Below are 27114 nucleotides of genomic sequence, written 5' to 3'. Positions count from 1 at the left end.
AAATATTAAAAACACAGCATTACATTTTAGAAAACAAAATAAAATTCCAGGAACCAAAATGTAGAAAACACAATGAATATTTCAGACCTACCTTTCCCAGTTTCTTTTTGTGTATTTTATTTTGAAAGGAGTTGATGTCTGCCAAAAGTTTTAAACTACATTTCATATTCAGAACACAACCTTTTCTCTTTGTTGGTATGTTATTTAAAAAAAAAGAGTCATCAGTTACAATAACTAAATACAAAGCAGTGTCTTTTTAGACCTTGTGGCTGCTACTGGGTAATAGTTAGTGAGAAATGGACCTGAAGTGCTATTCAAGTGTGATCTAGACTAAACTAACCATAAGTTTTTTTTTGTCTTGTCTTATTTTCTTCAACAAAGTTAAACAGTACCAGCCCTCAGCACAACCAGCCACACACCCACAGCAAATAAGATCTCATGGGTGTGGCCTATAAATAGATTTGGTGGTCTGCGAAGAGCAACAACACTTGCTCCTTCAAGCTGCACTTCCTGAACTGAGCCCTGTCACACAAATGCAGATTACTTCCTGAAAGTGCCTCTGGTCCTCGTCAGCCTGAGTAGCAGTGAAAGAGTTAACCCGCTGTGGAAGTGCAAAGGAGCAACACTGACAACGCTGCACCTAATAAGGTGTTCCACAGTCCCAGGAGGCTTCACACTGCACAGCCCTTCAGCAAGCAGCAAGCAGTAAACAGTAAGTACATTATTTTCCTCTGGTTAGAGACGATGCAAAGCTTGAAATTGTCCTCATCGCTCTTGCAATTTAAGCCTTTGGAGGTCATCTTTGAGGACATTGCCAAATAAAAAAGAATAATTTCTGACACAATCTGAGGAAATTAAGTTAACAGATTTTTGGGGTATTGGTAAAGAAAAAGTTCTCAGGCTTGTGTTCTGAGGCTCTGCTCTTCCTGGTCTGTCTCCGCAACATTTTCTGAAGGAGTAGAACAGCAGTCCTATGACATAACTGTCCGGGTATGCAGACCACAGGCCTAGGCTACCCGAACAGCCATGAAAACAGGTTGATGGCTGAAAACAGGAACTTGTTTTGACATTGGACACACTAATGGGTGCTGAAATGTTTGTATTCAGACGTGCACAAATAACAGAAGTTGTCACTTCCTGCCTGTTAGACAAATGTGTGCACTTCGGCGCCACACAAGAAAACATCACAGAAACTTTCAGTCTGGAGTTTGAATGACCCAAGTGAGAGAAACTGTCAAACGAATGCCATTGTTTTTATATCTGGAAATGGTTTTATTTCTGGAAACACATTGCACTGACAGTCAGGCTTTCATAAATTCATCTCTGTTGCCTCTGAAGCTGAGAAGCACATCCATGACTCAATTCCAGCTCCAGATAAACAGTCTGGATTCAGACACAGGATTTTTTTTTTTTTACATTCAGGAGAAAATCATTGCTTTTTATATATATTTTAACTGATGCCACTCCAATCATTCCAGTAATTTTGTTCTTTTGCCTTCTTTGGTAAAACCTGACAACTGACAGAAGAGACAGAAAACCATCATTTTTTCCTACTAGAAAGTGATAACAAATTCCTGCATTCAATAAAGTACTAAGTTAAAAATAAATGAATATAATATAAAATGCATTTCTTAAATATTTTATTAAAGTCAACAGAAGATTTAATTTTTTATATAGCCCAATATCACAACAATAGTCGTCTCAACTGGCATCATTCCAGTAATTATATAAGAACATGACATCAGTCATAAAATACAATAGGTAATGGCTAAACTAAACAGACCAGGCTAAACTAGGCTTCCTTGCCCTTAGAATCTAGGGCAGGGGTGTCAAACTCCTTTTAACCGAGGGCCACATCAGCATAATGGTTGTCCTCAGAGGGCCACAGATAACTTATATATGTAACTAAATGTAATGAAAAATAAATGTACCTACTCCTTAATGTTAAATAACTCATTATTTATTTATTAGAACTTTTTAAAGTAACATTCACAGTTGCATAGAAAACATATGTTTACTTGTTACTCTGGCATAAATCCTTTTAAAATTGGTTCTGACAGGTTAGGTTTTACTGACAGTGTTTAAGTCCTAATGTATATGTATATGTATGTATATTTACATTATATGTATATATAATGTACCGTATTTTCCGGACTATAAGTCGCACCGGAGTATAAGTCGCACCAGCCCAAAAATGCATTATAAAGTAGAAAAAAACACAGATAAGTCGCACTGGACTATAAGTCGCATTTTAACTTTCACAACCTTATATGACACAATCATAGCAGACTGTTTATCTAATAATTTCACAGTAATTCTTTCTCTTACTTAATTATTTATTCCTTTCATGAAGCATCATTTGCCAACTAATACTCTGTTTTCATCCTGTATTTGTAGAAACAGTTTTCACTTTTATTGCATTTCTGAATCTATAAAATCATTGGAAAATAGAATATTATGTTGTTAGCCTTCAAGATCTTACTGTAAAAAAAAGTTTGTTGATTCTCTGAGTCACTTAACATCCTCTTAACACTTAGCATACCTCATACAACAAATTGACCCAGAAACATCATCTCTGTTCCTCACAAATGAACATAACAGGAGGGTTAACAATGTATTTATTTCAATTTATTTCTAATATAAGTCGCTGCGGAGTATAAGTCGCACCCCTTGCCAAACTATGAAAAAAAGTGCGACTTATAGTCCGGAAAATACGGGTAAATCCCATATTTCAAGTCAGATTCCCCCCAGATATGAATAAATACACACCAATTTTTATTTTTGTTCTAAGACATTAAAAACGTATGCTCTCGCGGGCCACATAAAATGACATGGAGGGACACATTTGGCCTGCGGGCCTTGAGTTTGACACGTGATCTAGGGGCTTAGCCTCCTTCTCTGTAAAGAAAAACTAAAAAAAAAAAAAAAAACATTCCAGGGGGAAAAAAAGAAGCAACCTCAGTGATGTCTACACGAAGGGGGGACCCTTCATGTAGGCTTATCTATCTCTACAACTACATGTTTAAATAGTCTAGTAGATGGGCTTCATCCAGATGGAGTTGGGGACGGCTTTGTTTCCAGGCCGGCTCTGAACCGGTACCATCATCTTTCTTTCTAATATGAATTTCTAAAAGGTTTGTGGTTATTTTTAGAATTTTCCAGAAAACTCTGAAAAGGAAAGAGGTCCACATTTACTAGGTCAAAAATCTGTCTATATTCTCATTTCATCTCATTAATTTAAACAAATACCTCCCTAAAGTTTGTCTCTAAGATGGGAATTAATAGTCACATAATGGAAGGATTACCTCATTAAAACGTTTTAAAACACGAGCTGGCCATTTTGTGTAATCAGCGGGTTGCAGAGCAGACCTTCAGCACTTTGCCTCAACTGACGTCTTGTTACATGAATCTCCTTCAGAGTCTCTCATTACAGCCTCATGTTGCCTGGACAAGCTTACGAGGCTGCAAGAAGGACAAAAAAAATGTTCAGTACAGTTCCAGGATACAACGAATGGACCTGTAATCCACTTTTCTCTATCTGATGTCTGTGTTGCAAAAAAACAAAAAAAAAAAAAACGGCAAAGATTTCCTGCTGTATTGAAGTTTTCCACTTTGACTGCAGGTCAAGATGAAGAAGTCTCAGTCATCTCTGTCAAAGCAGCAGTCTGCGCCATGCTTGGGCAAAGGTGAGTGTACCAACACCCAGACCTGCTCTACAACAGCAGAACACGAACAAAGGAGGGATTAAGTCAGAACATTAAAATCACAGCTAAAATTACAGTACGGCATTGCTTCAGACAAGTCTGCAGACAATGTCGCTCTGTTGCTATTGCCTCTTTAGTGATGGGAGTTTAAGCAAGACGTTTGTCAGGTTTACAAAATCCAGAGGAAATAATGGTCAAACTTTAAACTTACTTGAGATATTTTCAAGAAATTTTGGTGTTATTCATAAACCTTGTCTTTGTTTCTTTTTTTGTTCATGTGGGAAACTCACGTTCTTTGTCAGATACTGTACTAAATTTCCCTTCGGGGATTAATAAAGTCGATCTTGAGACGGTGTCAGCCTCTTAAACACTGAAACACCAGGAAAATTGCGCTTCAAACCAAATTTTTTCTTTATCAATCTTGTTTGTTTGTTTCTTCTTTTTTCACATTTAACTTTGAGGTCAACAACATGGTCTATCTATTACTACTGAGTTTATACATTAAATTGTAATCTACACATGTCTGTGTGAATTGTCATTCATCCTGGTTGATTCCATTAAAGTAGCAGGTTAAAAAAAACTGGATTTGTTTTTTCTTTTATAATAGAAAATGTTTCATGTCTTCTCTCCGATTCTTTTATTCTGAAATACAGGGGTAAGAGAGCTGCCTCTAGGGGGCATTTAAACCGTAAGAGCCCACATCAGTGTAAGACAATAACACCTGAAATGTGTTCTGTGGTCCACTTGGTCTGTGGGATGTCCCACATCCCTTTCCTTTGAGAAAACAGGGGTCAGTGTTTCTGTTAATACATGACCTTTTTGGTTTGATCCATAGATTGACAAGAAGTCTTCTGGTTTTCTGATCTTTAAAAGTTCTTCTGTCCTAAGGTGGGCGAGTCGTGATCAATCTACAACCTTGTTTTGACTCTGAAGGAAACCTGTTTGTTCTGTTTAAAGAGATGCTTGCAAACAGAGGGGTTATTGTTCATTTAGGGAAGGTTTCCAACTAAATGTTGTTACTTATCAACTCGCTCTATTACTTTCTGACTAATACAGACTTCACTGTCCTCAAAGGAGTAGTGGTAGTTCTTCAGGTGGAGGTGTAGTTGGTAGTGCAGTGTTGCTTAAGTCTCAAATGCAACAGTTGTTTAGTTTGGCTCACGTCTTGTTTGTTGTTGCCCTCACTGCTGTGGATGGAACACACTTCATTACTTGGTAATTCTGAAATTTGTCCTTGCGGGTGAAACAGTTTCTAAGTCAGTGTTGGCAGATTTGAAAAGAACTATCCATGACTTGAAACTTATAAAAATGAGACTTTTTTGTTAGAAAAGATTCTCCAAACCTGAAGAATAAGGGGCCAGCTCTTATTTAACTGTATTTCAGAATTGAGAAAGCATTTTACAGAAGAGGTGACACATCTTATATAATACAAAGGTTATCCAAGTTGACTGGTTTTTTGATTAAAGTACCAAGTTCACCTTCTGTCAGTCTGAACTGCCTGCTTTACGTTTCTAGTCTGCCCAGTTGTGGCTAATCACCCGTCCTTAGCGATCATTGCTCAGGTCACTTTGGTTGTCAGATTCTTATCAGGATTACTTCTCAATGTAACTTCTTTTCGATTGGAATAAAAACTGGAGCCAACCTGGCAGAATTAGTGATGTTGCTGCTTTCTTGGTTTAAACCATTACCTGTATATGAGAACCGGACCGAGTGAGTGTGACATCACCCATAGAAAATGATTTACTCCTGGTTCCAATGAAAGAAGTCAGTTCAGTTGCCTTTATTTTTTTTTTTGCGATACAGACGTCTTCATGTTGGAGCCAGAAGTCACCAGTATGCAATGATTGGTCCGAGTCAATCTGAGTCACTGTCTCTATGGCAAGCACGATCGCCAATCAAGAGTGAGCTTGTTGGAAGGCCACACCCCTACCACTTGAAAGTAGGCTCAGGAAAAACTGTCAATCAAACGTTGGACATGAGACCCCCTACTTTTAATAAGGCATCTAATTGGTTAGTTTTTAATCCAAATAACTATCATGAAAACAAAATAATTATCAAGAACATGTAAAAAATGTATCAGATCTAGAATGACTATTCTGACCAATAGAATGACTGAGTAACAGCTGTTTATCTCTTTATAAAAGTCATTAGGATTTTGGAACCGGCAGGTACTTCCTTTTTGGAATGCAAGGGGGAGGAGTCACTCCGTCCAGTTCCTTTATACAGTCAATGGTTAAATCAGACTATTTTTGTCTCTGTCTTTTACTTATTTTACTTCTTTTAGCATCTCATAAGAAGGTCCCCGGTGGTGTAGTGGTTAAAATGAGTGTTTTCTCCAGTTTTGGGACCAGTTCTATGATCAAAATAGACTTCATAGGTTGATGATTCTAAATTGTCCCTTACATGTGGATGCAACAGTGTGATGTTTTCTGTGCTGAACTTTAGAGTGTGAACCCGCCTTCAGCCAACAGTAGCTAGATAGGTTCCAGCAAATCCTGTGACTGTGAGCAGGAATGAGTGGGATCAGAAGATGGGTAGATATTTTTACATGAGATAATGCAAAAGTGTGACAGTGGAGATAAGAATTGTTTTAGTTTTCCAGTGTTGTAGTTGACACACCTGAAAAATAAAAGGGTTGAGTCCCAACGGACCTGTTCTTCTTTTGGTACTTAGGTCTGCTTGAAGTTCCTGTCTTTTAGCACCACGTTCCTCCTGTTTGTCCTGCATTAGTTTCTTCCGGTTTGTTAGCAGCAAATTAGCAAATAAACTATTTTATGTCCATCTTTACTGACTGAAGTCAGTGTGTCACCACGGCATTATGAAATGGACAAAATATAAGAAAAATGGAACATCTAAAATATTATTTTCATTAAAAGTACACCAACCACCCTTTCAAATACACACAATACTACATATAACAAGCAGAAAACATCCTGGACTGGTCACCAGTCTGTCGCAGGATCAAATAGGATTTTTCAAATACATAATGGGCAAACTGTGTGAATTCACCTGATCTGAAAACATTCCAGTTGTGCACACTTCCTAAATTAACTGAAATGAATAGAAAGTGCAGAGACTTTTGGAGGTTCTAGTCACCAAAGGCATCCAATGGAAATTTTACACAAAATTTGACTTTCTATCCCAAAAAACTCCTTAACCAAAATATTTTAGATGAGTTTTTTAAAAAGTCTTTGTTTATCTAAAAAAAAGTTTTTCCTTTTCAATTTGTTAAATTAGTTGCGGTTGTAAAATCATTCCAATATCATTTTTTTGAGGAATTGCCAAAAAGTGGACAAAACCGCCACAACTTTCAATTATTGTAGGTTTTTTACAGATGTGTTCCTGTGAAATCACGCAGTTGTCACAAGAATTATTTTTCATCCTATTAGTTTGTTTACTTTTCCGCTTTAAAAATGATCAACGTATGATTTTTTGGACTTTAGCTTGCCTCAAGGAATCGCAAGTTTTCCTCCAGTCCCCATTAACCTAGATCACTGTCCGTCAGCTGCATGTTACCAGCCAGTTGTGACATACCAGCTGGGACAGAATAGCCCTGTTGCTATGACGCTCAACACCCTAAAATAGAGATTGAAAGAGACACTCAAGCCAGCAGCAGCTAGCAGCTGCATTATAATCCACACAGTGGTCCTCACAATCAGCAGAGCAGATCTGGACAGAGGGGAAGCATCACAGACAGGACACCACACCTGAGGACGGTTTGTACATCCGGCTCTGGTGACCCTTGCAGGGCCTGTCTGCTGCCTGGTGAAGCAGTGAAGCCAAAGCTGAGAACTTTTTAGTCGATCAGCGACCGCTTCAGGCACAACTACGCAGAAATATTAGCCGAAAAAAGGCAGAAAGCGAAGATTCAAACATGGCCCAAGTCACCACGGAAGGTAAGAGACAGAAAATGCTGATCCTAGTCATTAGAAAACTTTTAGTGATGCTAAAATAATGGTGGCAAATCAAGTTAAAGTCCGAATATAAACCCAAAAAGTGGGACTCCATAAAATCATTCATTAACCAACATTGACTATAAAATGACGGATAAATATTGAGTTTGTGCATAAATATAACTTCAGAGCCCTTTTTTTTGCATGTGAGAATCTATAACGCTGTGAGACGGGGGGGCTGTAAAGTACCAAGAAAAATCAGTAAAGCAGTTCCAGCGCTGAAGTTGATACCTGATACAATAGTACATAACATACCTGTGGGTGCGCACGCTGACCCAAATATCTTCAGAAAGATTAACAGCAGATTTATCCAAGTGACTTCCACACTGACTGCAGCATCAAAATTAGGAGTGGCATTGATGTCATGCATCAGAATAGAAAAACATCTCCGCTGCAAATGGGATGCAGGATGGCAACAGTAGATTTTCACAATGGGGGGAGGGGGGGTAAGCAGGATAAGCCCTCAGGACAAGCTACTTAGAGGTTTCTCCACTGTCAGTCATCTGCTGTGATCAACATACAAATTCAGAGGGTTGAGTTAAAAATATCAGCGACATCATTTTAGAGAGTTGAGGGGAATTAGGTCAGTGCAAGTCAACACCAGCACTGGTTTCCCACCAAAAAAGCCTGGGAACCAGAAAGGATTACAACCAAAGTCCAAATTGAGCATGTTTTCTCTTAGTTTTAAAAATAAAAACTGCATTTAAATGATACGGTCAAAGCTAAGGGCTTAAATCAACGGCTGAGGCAAAAATCCAGCACAAAAGGAAATGCCCTAAAGCCTTCAGTCAGTTTGTGGTCACTGGTGTGTTTCTCACATTAACTTCAAATGGAGCTGAGTGTACCTGTACCTGTACCAAAAAGGGCCAGATTTGGTGAAGTGAAAATGTTTGAGGGCCTGCCTTCTTTGAACCATTTTAATGCAAATTAACATTTTGATGAAAATTTTAGTGCAATGGAATATTTTCATTTCTTCCTATACAACAGAAATTTCTCTAAATGCATTTTCACTTAATTTATTGTAAAGTTCATACTTGAAGACCAAAAATAAAATTAGGGCTGCACGATATGAGGAACATTTGCGATATGCGATATTAGAGATTAATATTGCGATAACGATATAATTTGCGGTATATAAAAAAATAGAAAAATGCCAAAAACATCATTCCCATTTCATTGCAACACTTTAAAATTATACTCCAAATGACCCTCATCGACATAGGTGACAAACATCTAACATAATAGGCCTCCATCTGATTGGTAAACAATGGGAAGGCGTCCATCTGATTGGTCAAAGCATAAAGGGATTTATTTGATTCGTTAAAAGCGTCAAACTGCCATAAGATTGTTTTAACACATTTTGGGTTTACGATTTATTGCAATATTCGCAGTCTTTTGCGATATGCCTATTGCAGAGCTGGATATTGCGATAACGATAAATTTGCGGTATATTGTGCAGGCCTAAATAAAATAAAGAAAAAGTCTGTTTGTCAAAAACAAAGGCAACTTTTGATCAACAATAAATCTGAGTTCATATGAAACGTTACACATTACACACTATTATATCTCAAATTAAATTAAATTTAGTCAATGAAAATCAAAAGTCGTACACACAGGTCTTAGAAAGCGGTGGTGGCTGTGTTTTATTGCTTTTATGACCGGACTTTGGACATGCCTGCTATAGCCTGTCTTAAGCCAATACAAATCATCATTCTCACATATTGCTCCAGAAAGAGGATCAGTAAAAAACCCAAAAGAAGCAAATATTTATTAGTCTTATTTTAATATATTTATCTCAATATCACTTTTATTCATTTTTATTAATTCATTTGTGCAGTTTCTCAAAACAAAACTTGCTTATACTAGTAAGTGAACCTTTTAACTAGTCTGTTTTTCACAAACAAGTAGTAGAGTGTCAATTGTTACATTTTATAAAAAGCATTAGTAGCTTAAAGCCATGTTTCTTCTGTCATACGTGGTGCAATTGAACTTGTTTTTGTTCTTCGTACTGCAGAAAACCAAGCAAAAAGTCCCTTTTAGACAAAAACTGTCTTTGTTATTAAAGGGAAAATAGTAGAATGACGTTGTAATTTTCAAACGGCTGCTCTGAAATAAGTATTTTCAGGCGTGACAGTCTCAGACTGGTCAGATTCACACGTTACAGCGTGTAGAGATGGCATTTTGAGCTATGGTGTTATGAAAGTTCTGCCTGAATGTCAGCTGACTGCAGTACAGTAGATGAGACGTAAACAGGAAACAGGATCTGTTGTCATTGCTGTGAGGCTTTGAGTGAATATGCTGACAAGTCGTCCTGCCAAAAATCGAGCCACAGGGGCTAAATATGTTTAGAGTGACTTGCAGAAAATAGAAGAAGAACTGGAACACGAGTGCAGCCCTCCAGGCACGTTTACACGTGTGAGGAAAAGATGAGGAGCTGCAAAACAACTTCTGCCTATAAACCTCAACTGTCTGTGTTTACTACTAGAACCAGGCTAATATTATTTCAACCAACATCATGTTTCATATCAGAAATGATGAATTACACGTCAGGCACCCCGTTACATTTTAAATCACACAATACATTTTGGTTCCAGCAATAATCAACTTTTGTCTGTTTTGTTTCCAAGAATGACGCTGTGCAGTGAAGATCGTCAAACACAACTTTTGTCAGAAATCTGAAGTCTGTCTGAATTTCAACAGATGTGCCACGGATTTTCCAGAGGCTGTCCATGAATGAAGTGGAAGAGAGCGTACGCCTGATGGCAGAGAAGGTGTACGCCTCTGCCTTAAGAGAGGAGGACAACAAGGGCGCTCTGGCGCTGTTCACCGTGCCAGAGGACTGTCCCATCGGCCTGCATGAGGACAGGGAGAGGGCCCTGCAGAAGGAGCTGGCGGAGCAGCAGTCCCAGGAGACTATCAAAAGGTGCAAAAAGGAGAAAACAAAGAACTGACCCCTAAACTCTCCTGAAAGCATGACACATGTTCAAACATAGCTATGAGCTTTTATTTCATCAGTAAGATAATCGTCGCTACTCTTGTGTGTCTTCAGGAGAAAGAATTTCATGCTGAAACGTTCGCAGTCGGTATCTTTACAATTACCAGAGGGCTTTGACCTGACCCCGTTTGAGGTTTCACCAGTTCCCACCCCTGCTGCATCTGAAAATTTTCTCCCTGTGAGCTTCCCAGACTACCAAAGAGTTACCATCAGCGGGGATTACTGTGCAGGGGTATGTATCACAAACTCTTGTCAAATGTATGCATGTTTTTTAAGCGGCTGGATGGCTCAAATGGCTGGGTGTAGGACTGGTACGTTTGCTTCCCACGGCATGCAATTAGCTAAATAATCCAGTGTAGGTCCTTAGGTGCAATTCTGTCTATCTGGGTCTCCCCCTGCCTTTAAAAAAATACAGGGTTGTGTCAGGAAGGATATCCAGCCTATAAACTCTCTGCCAAACCACCTGTGCGAATCAGTGGAAGTGGATTTGTTGTGGTGATCCCTGATGGGATAAGCAGAAAGGTGAACAACAACTGGAAACGCTTTAACAATAGATCAAAAGATCATCGGAGTGGATCTTTAAACTTTGAAGATATCAAGTTACCACGCAAACAGACAGAACAAACTACACACTAGACCACAAAGACACGAAATAACAAGGACACAGGGAGGATGAGAGGATGGGTGAATGAGCACAGGCCATTATCAGGCTTTAATGTCCATATCACTGCAATGTTTCCAGATCACTGTTGACGACTATGAACAAGCTATCAAGAGTCTGCTGCAAGCGCTGCTCATTCGAGAGAAGTACTCCAAGCTGGCTTACCATCGCTTCCCGAGAACCACAGCACTCTTCCTCCGAATAAATCAAAACGAGAAGTGGAAAGAAGAGGATGAAGTCCTGCCTGGTGAGGGCTTCCCTTATTCAATCACCAGAGGATACACAGGCCATAAACGTCTGCAAAGTCACCACACTGTGTCATGCAAACATTTAGGCCTCAAGACAGGAGGAACAAAAAGGAGTTTGAGTCAAAAAAATCTTAAATTGAGCTAGATCATTGATTTTTAAAACTTTTTTTTTTAAGTTTTAATTTTCCAATGTGTAACTTTTCCTCTGTTTTTGGCTTCTTTACTATATATTTTTGTGTTTTCAGCTTGGCTGCTCAGATTGTGGTTGCATAAAAAAAAAAAAAAAAACTGCTGAAAAAGGCGGCATGTCCCCACAAGTCATTGCTGTTTTTTTTGTGTTTTATTTCGCAATTTTGTCATGCAATACAAACGTGACCAATCTTACAAAATCTCTTCTGGAAAAACCAGTCAGTTGACAATTCAAAAGCGGTTTTAAATGCAGAAAGTAGTACTTTATACTATAATACTTATTACTTAGTGCAGTGTTTTTCAACCTTTTTTGAGCCAAGGCACAGTTTATCCTTGACAAAAATCCCACGGCACACGAGCATCCAAAAACTGAAAAAGGTTGAAACTCTATAGTCTGTATTGATGTACAGTCCCCCCACAGTCTTAAATGTTACTTCTATTTAACCTGACTTGGACCAAACACTGAGATGTTTGGCTCTTAATCAACACAAACCTTGAAGGAGAACTAAACTGTTTACATCTGATTTCATCAAGAAGATTTAAAAACTGTTTGTGTGTTTGTTGTTTTTTAAAGACATTTAACAGGGAAGACTCCTAGTTGCGCAGAGATGCTGTCACTTTAACACACTGCATCATGGGAGATGTGGTGATGCCAGACAAACTCGCATCTCTGAGCTTTTTTATTTTGATAATTTTTTCCACGGTCTGATACCGGATCCCGTGAAAAGCTACACCGCTAAAGAAGAGTTTTAGCTGGTATTTTTTTTGGAACTGAGAGACTTTACAAGCTACATCGGAACAAGGAATTGAAGATTTTAACCATTTCTGATTGGTCAGACTGATGACGTATGGTTAGGGGTCCAAGAATGATTGGCAGAGACAGTTAAAGGGGCGGGACTTTTCCGAAAAACAGAGCTGAAGCTGCGGCTAAATTGTGGTACCGTCATTCTTATTAAAGTGTTTTTAATAGAATCAAATAAACACAAAGAAAAAAGTATTTTATGATCTTTCATATTCCTAACTACTCAGTGTTTTATCAGATCCTGTTTGGATGAACACAGAGCTGATATCCTGGAGATGGTAACTCTTTATAGATCAGTGAAAATGGATAATTTCCCACGGCAAACTTGACCATATCTCACGGCACACTGGTTGAAAAACACTGACTTAGTATATGTTATAGTAACACAGAGTCATTTGAACCGTTTTTTTTGTCCTCAGCAGCTGAGCAGTTACAAGTTACAAGCAGAATGTTGGGCAGATTTTACAGTTACAGTAGGGGGTTTATGAATCGTCTGACACACAAGGGGTATATTGTATAGACCATGTTTGTATTTTAAGCTAAACTTTATTTATACCCTGTATGTTTGTATACTTTTCCTGAGGTGTAAAGAGTGGGATTTTAGGGATGTCAGGCATAAGGGTACAAAAGAAAGGGGAGTAAAAACGGGGTTAAGGAAGTTGGAGGACGATTAAAGAAGTAGGAAGGGGTAGAATCGCAAATCAACACATGTCTGGAAGTTTATCATCATCACTGTCAGGTGTAGAAGTTAGTCCAAAGGCCGGGGCCTGTCCACAGACTCACAGAAATGTTACAGACATATCTGTTGTCTCCAAAAACCTTCACACACATACCTGTCTACACATACACTCTGGATCTACAGCTCACGCACACACATATGCATACATACATAAATATAGAATATAATATACTATTTGTGCAAAGGTGAGCAGACACCTGTGGTCAGGTAAATGTTTGTGTTCTACTGTAGTGAAATGTAAAAGGGGGGGAGTACCCGGTCACCCCCACATCAAGCCCCCCGTCTAAGCAGCAGTGGCAGCCAATGCCCCCCTAGACACCTGCGCGGGATAGCAGATTGAGAGAACCCAACGTTAGCCACCTAGTCCTGGGCCGGAAGGACCGCTGCAGGGCCCCCCAGTGCCACAGAGTAGGGGGGCACAGTGGCACGAAGAGTGCAAGCCCCAGCCCAGCCAGAGAGAAATCCCACACACGCAAGAGGAGCCCATGCAAACTCCACACAGCAAGGACCCAGTTGGAATCTGAACCAGGGCCTTCTCGTTGTGATACGAAAGTGCTAACTGCTGCACCACCATACCGCCCTGAAAAGACAGATTTATAATAGAAAATGTAAAAATATGCAGGACGTAAAGTCATGATGATGGTGCAACAGTTCTATCTAAGCTCTTAGATTAAAGCCTCCAAAAAAAAAAAAAAAAGCTTTAAGAATATTGATTCTAATTAACTTGTTTTACCATGAAAATGTATTACGCTCTTGCACATTTTTGTGTCTTACTTTGTTCCTCCCATCCAATCTTCTGCAGACATCAAGCCCTTTCCTCAAGAAGGAGAAGACGTTTACTCCATGGCGAATATTCCTGAGAACACCAACTATGTTCTCAAGTTAAAGGATGGAATCGTTCACGTTTATGAGAACGAGGAGGCTCTAAATAACAACCAACCTCATAAACTTCCATACCCTGACCTGGAGACGTTTGCTATAGACTTAAGCTATGTACTTGCAATGATAGCAGATGGTCCAACGTAAGTACATGCAGTTTTAAAACCAATTAATAATCTTAATCCAGATTTTCTGATGGAGTTTTTGCTAAATATCTAACATGCTTGGCGATGTCCCACAGGAAAACATACTGCCACAGACGCCTGAACTTCTTGGAGTCTAAGTTCTACCTCCATGAGATGTTGAATGAAATGGCAGAGCTAAAGGAGCTCAAGTGTGTCCCACACAGAGACTTCTACAACGTTAGAAAGGTTGGTCGGCTTTTTTTATTTCCTATTAGCACAGGACAATTTTAAGGTTTAAAGGAAACTGATCCGGCTGACGTGTTGTGTGTCAAACGCAGGTCGACACGCACATACATGCTGCTGCATGCATGAACCAGAAGCATCTGCTGAAATTCATAAAGCAAACATACCACACAGAGGCGGACCGCATTGTCATGGAAAAGGGTTGTAAGAAGTTCACCCTGAAAGAAGTCTTCAAAAACCTCAACATGGATCCGTACGACCTCACTGTGGATTCTCTGGACGTGCACGCTGTAAGAAGGCTCCTTATGCTGCACCGCTGACCTTAAAGGATTCCCTTTCATTGATAAAATAAAACTATTTCATTACAAGATCACTATTTTATCCCCACTAACAAAACTCTCCTTACAGGGGCGACAAACCTTTCACCGCTTTGATAAGTTTAACTCTAAGTACAACCCTGTGGGAGCCAGTGAGCTGCGGGAGATCTACCTGAAAACTGACAACCTCATCAAGGGAGAGTACTTTGCACGTCTCATTAAGGTACCCTCTTTGAGACTTCATAAAGGGTTAAATGTTAAATGTGTGTATGCAGCATAGATCAAATCCATTGCATTTTGGAGGAACTGGTCTTTGTTTTCCACATTCCTAGGCACAAATATGCACACTGCACTGACGAGAAACGGTCTTATGAGTTCCCGTAGCAGTCAATCAGCAGCAAAAGAGATGAGAGCAAAACTATTATTGGTGCTCCTATAAGATTTAGTGGATTGGCTTTCACAATTTGCACAACTTTTAACATTAGTTGAGAGTGATTCCAATAGTATAAAAGTGAGATCCCATCCTCTGAGTCTGTGTGTTGGAATTGTTCTTGCAGCTCAGTCATCTGTTTCAATGTCAGTGTAATTTTTTATTCAAAGTTGCATTCCAGTTTAGAGCTGGAAACTGCTGAGCTGGTTACTGAGGCCCTTAAGACAGCATGAAACACCAAAAGCTCTTTGGTTTTCAAAGTAGTTGGCGATATCACGAAGCAACAGCTGCACGCCTTGTCACGAACCCGCCGCTTCTAATCATCATTACTGTTCCTCTTTGGGGAATTACCGCAGATTATCAGTGAGGGCATGCAAATTTAAAACTGCAGTCTCTGAATCAGATGAACGGCAAGAGCTGAGAGGGAGCTGTGTTTCTCCCTCTGGTCATTCTCACAAAACGCCAGGCACAGTTATTTTACTGACAGATGCTGCATCAGTCCCATTGACTGTAGGTAAGAACTGGACTAGGTGACTCTTCCCCCCCTTTTTTTCCAAACAGGAAGTACCCGCAGGCTCCAAGAAGCCAAGATCCCATAGACTTCTATAGAGAAATCAACAGCTGTTACTCAGTCATTCTTTTGGTCTGAATAACCATTCTCGATCTGATATCTTCTTTAACATGTTATTGATAATATTTTTTTTTCCTTTTTTTCTAATCTGATTAATTAAAGTATGCGGTGCCCGCTGGCCCCCATGTCGAAGCTTTGACAAATTTTGTGTTGCCCGCTTTGAAGTAGTAGAGGTGTGGACTTCCAACAAGCTCACTACTGTTTGGTGAGAGTGGTTGCCATAGAAACGTTAACTCTAACCAACTCCGACCAATCACTGCCTACTGATGTTGTGTGCCTCTAACATGGCGGCATCTGTATAGCAAAAAATGGCGAGTGAATTGTTTATAGCAGGGGCTCTCAAAGTGTGGCCAGCGGGAAGATTTTTTGTGGCCCTCAATAAAAGACAGCCAGAGCAGGTTCCTTTGAGGAAAAATGTTGTGTTGGCGAGGAGAAAAGGCGCTTTCAAGCTAAGTGGACAAATACTTACTTTGTCGTACCTCACGGGCTGGTAAGCAGGTAAGCAGGTAAATGCAGTGCTCAAAGAGTTCAATATAAATCGTTACTATGTTAAAAATCATTAAAACTATGACAAATTTATTGGTGAGGAGCACAACAATAAGCTCCAACAACTACAATGAGGCACCAGATCTTTACAAAAATGGTGTAAATCCAATGAAGCTGTGACAGAAGCGAGCTACGTTGTGGCTTTGGAAATGGCCCGGCATGGCAAGTCCTTAAGTGACGGGGAGTTTGTAAAAAGAATGTATGCTGAAAGTAGCTGACATTGTTTGTTTAGAGCAAAAGAAAAAGTTTGAAGAAATAAGTCAATGATGCAATTACGAGTAGAAGATCTGTACAGCAACCTCTGGCAAAACATCTCAAGGGCCTGGTTAAATGTCCAAATGACACTTGGTCATTAAAGTTATTAAAACAACTTTTTCTTTTTAACCATTTATCTATTTCACCAAAATTGGCCCCCAGTCTAATGTTGAGTTCTTAATTTGGTCCTCAGCTACAAAAACTTTGAGAACCCATGGTTTATAGTCTTGGTTTTTCACTTGCAACATATTAAGAAACAACCCAAAACACGACAGTGCGGTCTGTCAGTCATCTTAACCAGCCACTTCCACATCATCCGCAAACGTTGCGTTTTGTTTTTTGCCCGTTTTAGGAAGTTGCTAAAGACCTTGAGGAAAGCAAGTACCAGCACGCTGAGCCCAGACTGTCGATTTACGGACGATCTCCCAGCGAGTGGGAGAACCTGGCAACATGGTTCATCCAGCATAAGGTCCACTCCCCTAACATGAGATGGATGATCCAAGTTCCCAGGATCTAGTAAGTGTTCAGAGAAATGAAGGGTGTGACTACAACTGCCATTCTTTACAGCTCATAACTAAAGCTCATTAAAGCGCATTAACCTGCTAAAGCAAGAAAAGGTGAGGGAAGAGACAAAAGTGAATACCAACAAGACATTTTGACTGATAAAAAAACTTTATTGAACATAGTTTGAAACCACAACACATGAGCAGCAATGCTAAAAAAAATGTTGGTTTAAAAAAGTTGTTTAGTTGAAGATTTACAAATTTAAAACCTGTAGATACAGTTGTAAGTGTGAAGATATGTGTGTGTTTATGCAGATGATGGTTATCTGTGCTCATTGTTATTATCTGTGTGGTTATTAGTGTTTACATGGATGATTGGTTTTGTAGTATATGTTGTGGAGAAGACATATGTGATTATCTACAGAATTGCAGGTTGTTTTCTTTCATTGTCTGTTTCGTGTCCTTTTAACTCTAAAACCACGTTCACACCGCCCTCAGCAACGCATGTTCAAGCAACCACTTCCATTGAAGGGTCTTTTGGGCTTCGGCGTTCAAAACTCTTGCATTCACAAGTACCAATGCAAGTTTCTACGACCGTTTTCAGGCTTTACATAGAAATCGTACAGGCATTGAATGTGGGTTCAAAGTTAAACCAGGTCAAACTTTGACAAATCAGGGACTCTGATTTGGTAGTGACGTGCAGACGACGTCCCCTTTAATTAATTGAATTTCCAACAGTTTGAAAACTAATCATGGAGGAGAAATCAATAATTGCATTTTGTGTCTTCCTGTAATTCTCTAACACAAGTCTTTCATATACTGGAATAGAACTGTGAAAGAAAAAGCCTAGAATGAGATACGTGAGGTATTTGCTGCTTTGACACAAAGTCTCTTCCAAATGTAGTTTGTGGACATGAGCTAGTAAACATTAGAACATGAAGAAGTTGTCCCTCCCTGCTAATTTTCTTCATATATATATATATATATATATATATATATATATATATATATATATATATATATATATATATATATATATATATATATATATATATATATATATATATATATATATATATATATATATATATATATATGAGAAAACAATATATATATATATATATATATATATATATATATATATATATATATATATATATATATATATATATATATATAAAAATGAAGACAATTAAGCTCAAATGTACATTTCTTGGGGTGGCCGTGGTGCAGTGTGTTGGGTAAAAACAACCTGCAACATCATAACAATTCAAAAAGGAAAAGAAAGACAAACAGACCAAGGTACCTTTACAAGGAGAGCAACAGAGATCATACCCAGTTAATCTCACGTCACTCTGCTGCATATTCCTGTCGCCTCCCCTTTTTATCAAGTTTGTGGGTTTCCCTAATTTACATATGCGCTGAGCTCTGAGGAGAGGGAACAAGAAGGCACAGCTGCAGCAGGATTAGAAAACATTAATTACGACATGTCTATCTTTTGCAGCCTTCTCACATCATCTCTGGACCTGCCAAGCCTTTTCACACGGATAAACTGACACAGAGCGTCCTTCGATTCATTCTAGACACAGCTAACACAGGTTCCCAGGAGAATGCTGGAAAGACACAAAGATAATTGTTTTCTCATAAGCGTGTCACCTCCACCTTCCTGTGAAACAGAGTTGGACACACACGCTTCTGCAAACATGATTATATCACCTATATATAGCTAGGTGATGCATAAAAAAGCAAATATGAGATAACTTATATACATTATTCCAACACAGTGGTAGGGCAGTTGACCTCTGATGGGAACATTGCAGGTTCAATTCCCGCCTTGCCCGTCCATGTGTCGAAGTGTCCTTGGGCAAGACACTGAAGGTTGGAAGGTTGGCGCCAGTGCTTGTCAGCAGAGCTGTAATGACTGTGAGAATGTGTGTGTGAATTGATTTGTGACTGTAAAGCCCTTTGTGCCTTCGAAGAAGGTAAAAAAAGCGCAATATGAGTACACGCCATTTACCATTTCTGAGTATTTCTTTATTCAAATTATTGTGAATCAGGAGCAGATGAAAAATTGCTGTTTTAGAAAGAGCTTCATCGTGATGTAGAAATTGAATTGGTTGCTCCTTCTGCTCCACAATGTAGAAGGAAAGGGGGCGGGGTTGCTCCACACTTACTGTTCCGCCCTCAACTCCAGGTGAATTTCTAATGAAGCACTGCTGCTCTGAAGAAACAATTTCCTAGAAAACTACAGTTTTTAAAAAAAATTTAGCTAAAAATTGCATAATTATGATTAAAAGACTACTGGGAACACTTTTACAATAGATCAAAGGATGATGGGAGTGGGAGAATATATTATATTATATTATATTATATTATATTATATTATATTATATTATATTATATTATATTATATTATATTATATTATATTATATTATATTATATTATATTATATTATATTATATTATATTTCCAAATTCACAGTTTATGTGCAGATTTGAATTATCCAAGTGGTCTCTCACATCTTTATTATTGTTTTTCAGTGACATCTTTAGATCAAAGAAATTGGTTCCAAACTTTGCCAAGATGTTGGAGAACATTTTCCTTCCTCTCTTTGAAGCCACCGTCAACCCTAAGAAGCACAAAACCCTACATGTGTTCCTACAATATGTGAGTAACTGTCCTTCTGTCACACTCATTTTGGTCTTTTGTGTCGGTTTGTGACCGAGAGTGTTTGCGCCACATCTTGCGGAGATGAGAAAAACCATGTTGGGGTCGTTTCCTGTAGGTGACAGGTTTTGACAGTGTGGATGATGAATCCAAACACAGCGACCACATGTTTTCGTATAAAAGCCCGAAGCCTGAGGAGTGGACCCAAGAAGACAACCCCCCCTACACCTATTACCTCTTCCACATGTATGCCAACATCATGGTGCTCAACAACCTGAGGAAGTAAGTCGAGCTTTTTTACTGTTTAAAAAAAGAAAACAATTCAGTTTTTCTGCTGCCGATCGATGCACAGAAAAGGAAAGTAGTTAAACAGGTAAGCCCTTTTTTTTTCTTGTATCCCAGCATGTGGATGTGTGCATGTATCCCAGCACACATCAATCAAAACCTTAACAGAATCAGCAAAAGTGAAGCACACATGCAACTGTGAAAGGTTTTAGCGTCTACTGTTAAGATAAAATGTAAATGTAGTTTAAAGATAAAATGTGTCTACTTTTTTATTTAAACATGTCTTGGAATACAGCTTCATAGGATCATTGGTGACTCTAAAGTGCCTTTAGATGTGTGTCTGCGTGTAGTTGTGTGGCGCTGCAACAGGCTGGCAACCCGTTCAGGGTCTACCCCACCCTCACCCAACAGAAGCTGAAATATAGGCTCCAGCAACCTTACTATCAGACCAGCGGGGTCTGAAAATGGATGGATGTATATTTTCGAATAAAAAACGTCTTGACTGCTTATTACCAGCTCAGTGGCCTTGTGGTATAGTGTTCCATAGGGCTGCACGATATGAGGAAAACTTGCGATATGAGTGATCAATATTGCGATAACGATATAATTTGTGGTAAATAAACAAATTGCAAAACAACCAAAAGCATCATTCCCATTTCACTGCAACAGTTTAAATGTATACTCCAAATGACCCTCGGCGAGGTAGGATGCAAACCTCTAACATAAAAGGGTCCATCCGATTGGTCAAATGCATAAACGGATTTATTTGATTCGTTAAATGCTTCAAGCTGCCATAAGATTGTTTTAGCATATTTAAGGTAACCATTTATTGCGATTTGTGATGACTTTTGCGATATGCATATTGCACAGCTTGATATCGCGATAACGATACATTTGCGGTATATTGTGCAGGCCTAGTGTACGCCCTGTGACTGGAAGGTTGTGAGTTCAAACCCAGGCCGAGTCATACCAAAGACTCAAAAAATGGGACCCAGTGCCTCCCTGCTTGACACTCAGCATTAAGCGGTTGGATTGGGGGATTAAACCACCAAATGGATCCCCAGCACAGCTGTGTCTGCAGCTCATCGCTCCCCCAGGGGATGTGTCCAATGCGGAAAACCAATTTCACACACCTAGGTGTGTGTCAGATAATGGGACTTTAACTTTATTGTTGTCTGTCTTGAATTAGTATGGTTTTCCACAGTGGATGATTCTGTCATGAAAATAGCAGAAGTCACTCTGACATGACATGTAGTATGACTCTGCTGCTGACATTGATGTAGTATTTAAAGGGCAGAGTCAGGGCTGGAAATGATCTGAACCTGGGCTCAGGGTGAAACAAAAACTCATTATTTGAAATAAAACAAACAAAAGACAACATTAGCACTCAGACAAAAGGCTTCAGTTACGATTTTATGAAGTCATTCAGAAAAGCGTCTTGTTGCACAATTACAGAGGATTCATACAGTTTTGGAAACTTGCATATCTTCAGATGATGATAAAATCTTACAAACGTAACAGAGTCTTTAGCCTTATCTGAGTAAATATGACCATATCATTTTGTCTTTCCTTTACCTGAAAAGTTTCACATCTGTAATTCATCGGATTTTTGGGCTACAATTCCCCACCAAAACCTGCTGTAACCCGAATCAAACCAAATTATATTTAGCTCAGTCTTTACAACAGAGGCCATAACCTTCATCAGGGCTGAGTCATCTATACGGTCAGCACTAAAGGTATTCCAAAATGTACTATTCTGCCAGTAACCATTGTGTTATTCTGCAGGGAGAGAGAAATGAACACCTTTATGTTCCGACCCCACTGCGGGGAGGCGGGCTCCATCACCCATCTGGTCTCTGCCTTCCTGACAGCGGACAACATCTCCCACGGACTCAACCTCAAAAAGGTGCAGCCCTGAATTTGAGTTTCTGTCCAATACTGATGATCTCCTTCACACTTCAAAGTGGCATCACGTGGCTGCCATTGGTGTTTCACAGCAATTACACACCCAATGAGACACTGCTGTTTTCCTCTCCTTCACGTTACTGTGATGTCTCTGCAGAGTCCAGTGCTGGAGTACCTGTACTACCTGGCGCAGGTTCCGATCGCCATGTCCCCACTGAGCAACAACAGCCTGTTTCTGCAGTACTCGAAGAATCCTTTTTGCGAGTTTCTGCGGAAAGGCCTGTGTGTGTCTCTGTCCACCGATGATCCCATGCAGTTCCACTACACCAAGGTCAGACCTCACCCAGAAAATCGACTATAATTACTGATTAAACACAGCAGACAGATGCTGCTCAACCGTCCAGATTCAGATCCTGAGAAGTAACGTCTTCTTTGAAAACCCTTAGGAGCCCTTGATGGAGGAGTACGCCATAGCGGCTCAGCTGTGGAAGCTGAGCACTTGTGATTGTTGTGAGATTGCAAGAAACAGCGTTCTGCAGAGCGGCCTCTCACATCAGGTATAAACCAGTTCCTTAAGGCAACAATCTGCCTTTCAATACATTTTATTCAAAAAATTTTCTAACATTTAAAACTGTTAGATACCGATATAAAATTGCCACAACACTTGATCCTTTTACTTCCTGCTCGATCAATGATGGTGGAGCACATTTAGCAAACGTGCCATTAAAAACACCGGTTGTATGTATTAATACACCAAGGTAATCAGCAAAAATAAACATTATTTTTAATTGATTTTTTCTTAGTTGGGTTGCTAAAGGGTCTTGGTCCTTTTTAGTGTTTGACAAGTTCATACTAACTTTACTCTTTGGATGCAAGTCTTCAAAAATAGTCCTAGTGAGTCCTGGAAAAAAGACTTTTAGCTGTAAAAAAAACAAACATGTAAAGCAATACTAAATAACCTCTGGCAGGAGTAGCAGACTTATTACCCAGCAGTGAGACTAGGAGGCCTTTATAGATTTAAAAAAGTCAGCTCATGGTCTATCTGTGTATTGTTCAGCTTTCCTGTTAGGCTTAGTTCATCAATCTAGATGCTCTGGCTTTATTTTCCTAAACCCAAAAGGCGTCTAGTACTGTTTTTCCTCTTTATTCTGCTGCTATCTGGTTTTATTTTACTTACTTTTATCAGGTAATATATTTTGTTTTTGATTTCTTCTGGTCAAAGTTGTATTTCTGTTGAGGCTGGTACATATTCCTGTAAAAGCTGTCTACTTTGTACATGACAACTAAGTGTTTTGACAATCTTGGAGTGAAAGAAAAGAAAAACTAGCAATTTGTCACCGTTTTAGAGTTTCTATTTAAACCTGTCTAATAATCATAAATTCAAACAATTCACAGATAATCACTTTACAGCCACTGTACTTTTAAAAGGCTTTGTGGTTTCTGTTGTCAGACAGTCCTAAATGATCACCAGACCTCCACTATAGCTCAAAATAAATAGTCAATTTTACATCACTCCTGATCTTAATGTAAAATGCTCTGCAGTACATTTATCAGTTTAGATCATTGTAGTACTTTTATACAAATATTTTTTGTAAGAAATGAATCTTGTAATATGTTGCATTTCTGAATCAATAATATTGAGAGATGACTTTTAAATTATGGTGATTTACAGAATGTACTAATTAAATCGTTAAAATTCTTACAGACGCTCAGTCTAACTGCAGCTGCACCACTGTATATACTTGCATAACTTTTCACATCGACACTTTATCTTTTGTTACTCTCTATATCCTGTTTAGTACAACAGACACCTGTCCATGCAATAAGTTTGCACATCTTTCGGCACTTAGGGGTCGCTACAGCCAATCAGGTCTCACTGAGTCACACGGGTGGTTTGGCAGAGATTTATACGCCGGATGCCCTTCCTAACACAATCCTGTATTTTATCCAGACCTGGGCCCCCGTAGCTCCATAGTTAGGCAGTAGTGCAAAGGATCTTGCCACACTGGATACAGCAAAGTTTCCCATTTGCCAGTCTTGCACTTAACCCTTGTGCTATCCCAGGCACTTTAATATTGGGAGTTGGGTCATCTAGACCCACTAGACAGTGCTCTGAACCTTTTTTCTTCAATGATTTTTGATCTTCACTGGTGTCCATTGATTACATATATCCTCTTCACCTTTATCCACCTTTGTCATGGTAGGGAGAACATGTCCATGCAAGGGTGGGGTCATCTAAGATAGCACAAGGGTTAACCAACTGAACCATCAAGCCGCTACCATATTTGTATACTTTTCTTTTCACAGGAGAAGAAGCACTTCCTCGGCTCAAACTACCTCCAAGATGGACCGGCGGGCAACGACATCCGGCGGACAAATGTGGCCCAGATCCGAATGGCGTACCGCTATGAGACTCTGAGAAACGAACTCAGTTTTCTGGTGGACGCCGTGAAGACGGAGGAAGCTCAGAAGCCCTGAAAGGGACGGCAGCACCATACAAACTGGGGTGTATCTTCACAGAAGATGAAGGCACAAACTGAGCAGCACTTTTTACTTTTAATTAGCATACTACCATGAATGGTCTTTAGTGGCCATTTAAAAAAAAAGGTTTAGTAATGGGGGTCCAGGCATTTCTGCCTCTTTTTTCTAAACATGTTTTTCCTGTTCTTGATGGTGCCACTCAGTCTCAATGGTTTTCACATGACTTTACCTCCCCTGCTGGGATGAATAGAGTATTTTTTTGGCATTAAAGTTGGATTAGTTTGGTATTAAACAGTGTTTCGACATCAACTTAGATTTGTTGTGCGTGCACTTGTCAGTAGAGGTTTACTTTTTGATAAATGCACATGGGGATTTGGTGATATCAGAAGGTTTCTATGGCATAGGATTCTTTTTTTCTGCCTCTTTTACAAAGAACAAGGACTTTATCTAATCTGACAGAAAGATATAAACTGTAGCCAAATATACAAAGTCCCATTGTGCTCATACGACCTGATGGCTGTTGGTTTACATGGTTTCAACTAAAGTTTATTAGGCCAGCCAAATAACTGCAAATTAGTGAGGCGTTACAGATAAAAAGGCAACTTTTTAGAGACCACGTCTGTGTATTAAGCTTCGATAACTTCTACTAATGTCTTGTGTAATGAGAAATGTTTTGGATGTTTGCAATTTTTTTGTTTTTCATACCTCCAATAAACAGCTGGAAATCTATCAAACAGCGTTGAAAGTTTTGTCTGTCAAACGTGTTTGATGTCAATTGTCCAGGGAGTGTGAGGATAACGGATGAGATTCAGATTCTTTCTCATTCATGCGCAGCATCAAGGATGCAACACTGATCAAAATTATGTTGCTCCTGCAACAACGAAACATCCTCTAAACATCACAGGAACAGAAGGAATAGGCAGTTCGACAATTGGTCGCTAAATAAAAACAAGGTTTGGTAAGTGAACCTTGAAGGAGTTCAGGAGTCCAATGGCAGTGGTAGAAGCTGTCAAGCAGCTACATTGTTCTGCATGGCAGGCTGCAGGATCCCCAGCCTGAAGGTAGGAGGGAGAAGAGTCCATAGGATGGGTGAGTGGGGTCCCTGGCATTCCGTGTTGCCCTCGCTAGGCAGTGTTGTTTTGCCAGGTCCCTGATGACTGGCAATCCAGTGCCTCTGAGGCACTGCTGTTCTCCTGCCATAGAGTTTCTGCTTGTTAGCACATTCTTAAGGTGGTGTCATGGGTATGACTCAGCTTGGATTTGATTTCACGACCTTCCAGTCACAGGGCGTACACTATACCGCAAGGCCACTGAGCTGTGTTGGGTAGAGATGGCTCAAACATGACAGGTGTGCCTGTAGGTCAGCCTGAAAGCAGTAGTCCATGGCTCTGGCCCTATACCGTGCTATTCTTAAGTCTTTAAAAGTAAACAATATCTATGTATATGATAATACATTACCTTCGGCACACTAAAATTGGTATTTTTTTTTATTAAATATGAGTTATTTTCCTGAGCTCTTTTCCAACCTGGAAGTAAGACGACTCAATATCTGAAGTTCAGCCTTTCGCTAAGTGTGGGTCCCGCCCAGTTAATGACATCATCCTAGAGTCGGCTTCAGCAGTGTGTCTGCGAATCACCCACGAAAGCAAACAACATCTAAACTTTGACAAAGATGGATGTGCATATTGTGCATAGAAAAGGAAAACATTTTTGCCAAACAATGCCAGCGGCGTGGAGAAAGTGTGTGTGTGTGTGTGTGTGTGTGTTAGCCTGGGGGGCGGTGCTGGCAGCACAAAGTATTCCTGGAACGGACTGTTCTCACTGTTCTACATCAGCTTCTGAGAACCTGCATGGCTTTTTTGGATTGGGAGGGGCTGGTGCTCAGAGAGCAGGTTTTTAGAGGAATACTCAGAACTGAATGAACAGATCCAAATACCACTTAGGGATTTCTTTTCACGAGGAATGAATATTTTAATTCACCTAAAAGCTCAAAAAATGGATTTTGTATGGTACAGGCCGTGTAAAGCTGTATTCACGCCACGCGACAGCGGTGGCCAGTTTCAGTGCTGTCAATACCGGGAGAATCTCTGAATGATCTCATGAAGCCAGACATGGAGATGCAATTACCGATGTTTTTGTAAAGCTCTTCAAAATAAATAAACCCTGATCTCTCAACGCCATCTGTGTTGTCCATGCATGGTAAACGGCATGAACACAGAAATGTAGCGATCAGGCTCTAAACATTAGCTGGAAGCTCCTCCCACACTCGGCTGCAGCGTCACGCTTAAGAACACATTTTTGGACAGAGAATTTGACGCGCGAATTGTGTTCGGTGTGAATCCAGTTTAATACTTCAGTCTCTTTAAATCAAACTACCTTCACTGTACCTTCACTGCAGTCAGCATGCATAGTTCTTAGGGGTATCAGATTAATTGCAATTATTTAATTACAGACAAATGTATGATTTTTTTTATTGTATTAATCTAATTTGTTACCTTTAACTACTATCTATTGTGTAAAGAAAAGGCCCTGACAAGGGGGAAAGTGGTGTTTAT

General features: G+C 39.6%; 1 protein-coding gene across 2 annotated transcripts; it reads left to right on the top strand.

Moving 5' to 3' along the window:
* Positions 1-25293, top strand: ampd3b (adenosine monophosphate deaminase 3b). Of its 2 annotated transcripts, XM_011475772.4 has the most exons (16): positions 1-712; positions 3623-3686; positions 10358-10580; positions 10707-10884; positions 11395-11560; positions 14094-14313; positions 14412-14541; positions 14634-14828; positions 14947-15078; positions 17070-17233; positions 19762-19888; positions 20007-20170; positions 21959-22079; positions 22236-22409; positions 22525-22635; positions 24386-25293. In XM_011475772.4, the coding sequence occupies exons 2-16, from the start codon at positions 3629-3631 to the stop codon at positions 24554-24556; spliced, it is 2334 nt and encodes a 777-aa protein (XP_011474074.1). In that variant the 5' UTR covers positions 1-712; positions 3623-3628; the 3' UTR covers positions 24557-25293. The 2 variants fall into 2 exon arrangements, with proteins under 2 accessions (XP_011474074.1, XP_004069434.1); XM_004069386.5 differs by lacking the exons at positions 1-712; positions 3623-3686 and adding an exon at positions 7288-7600.
* The last annotated feature ends 1821 nt before the right edge of the window (positions 25294-27114 follow it).

Source organism: Oryzias latipes, chromosome 6, assembly GCF_053564925.1.
Source record: "Oryzias latipes strain Hd-rR chromosome 6, Olatipes_Hd-rR_3.1".
Lineage (NCBI taxonomy): Eukaryota > Metazoa > Chordata > Actinopteri > Beloniformes > Adrianichthyidae > Oryzias > Oryzias latipes.
The sequence above is the reverse complement of the archived record's forward strand: the minus strand, read 5'-3'. Positions and strand labels throughout refer to the sequence as shown.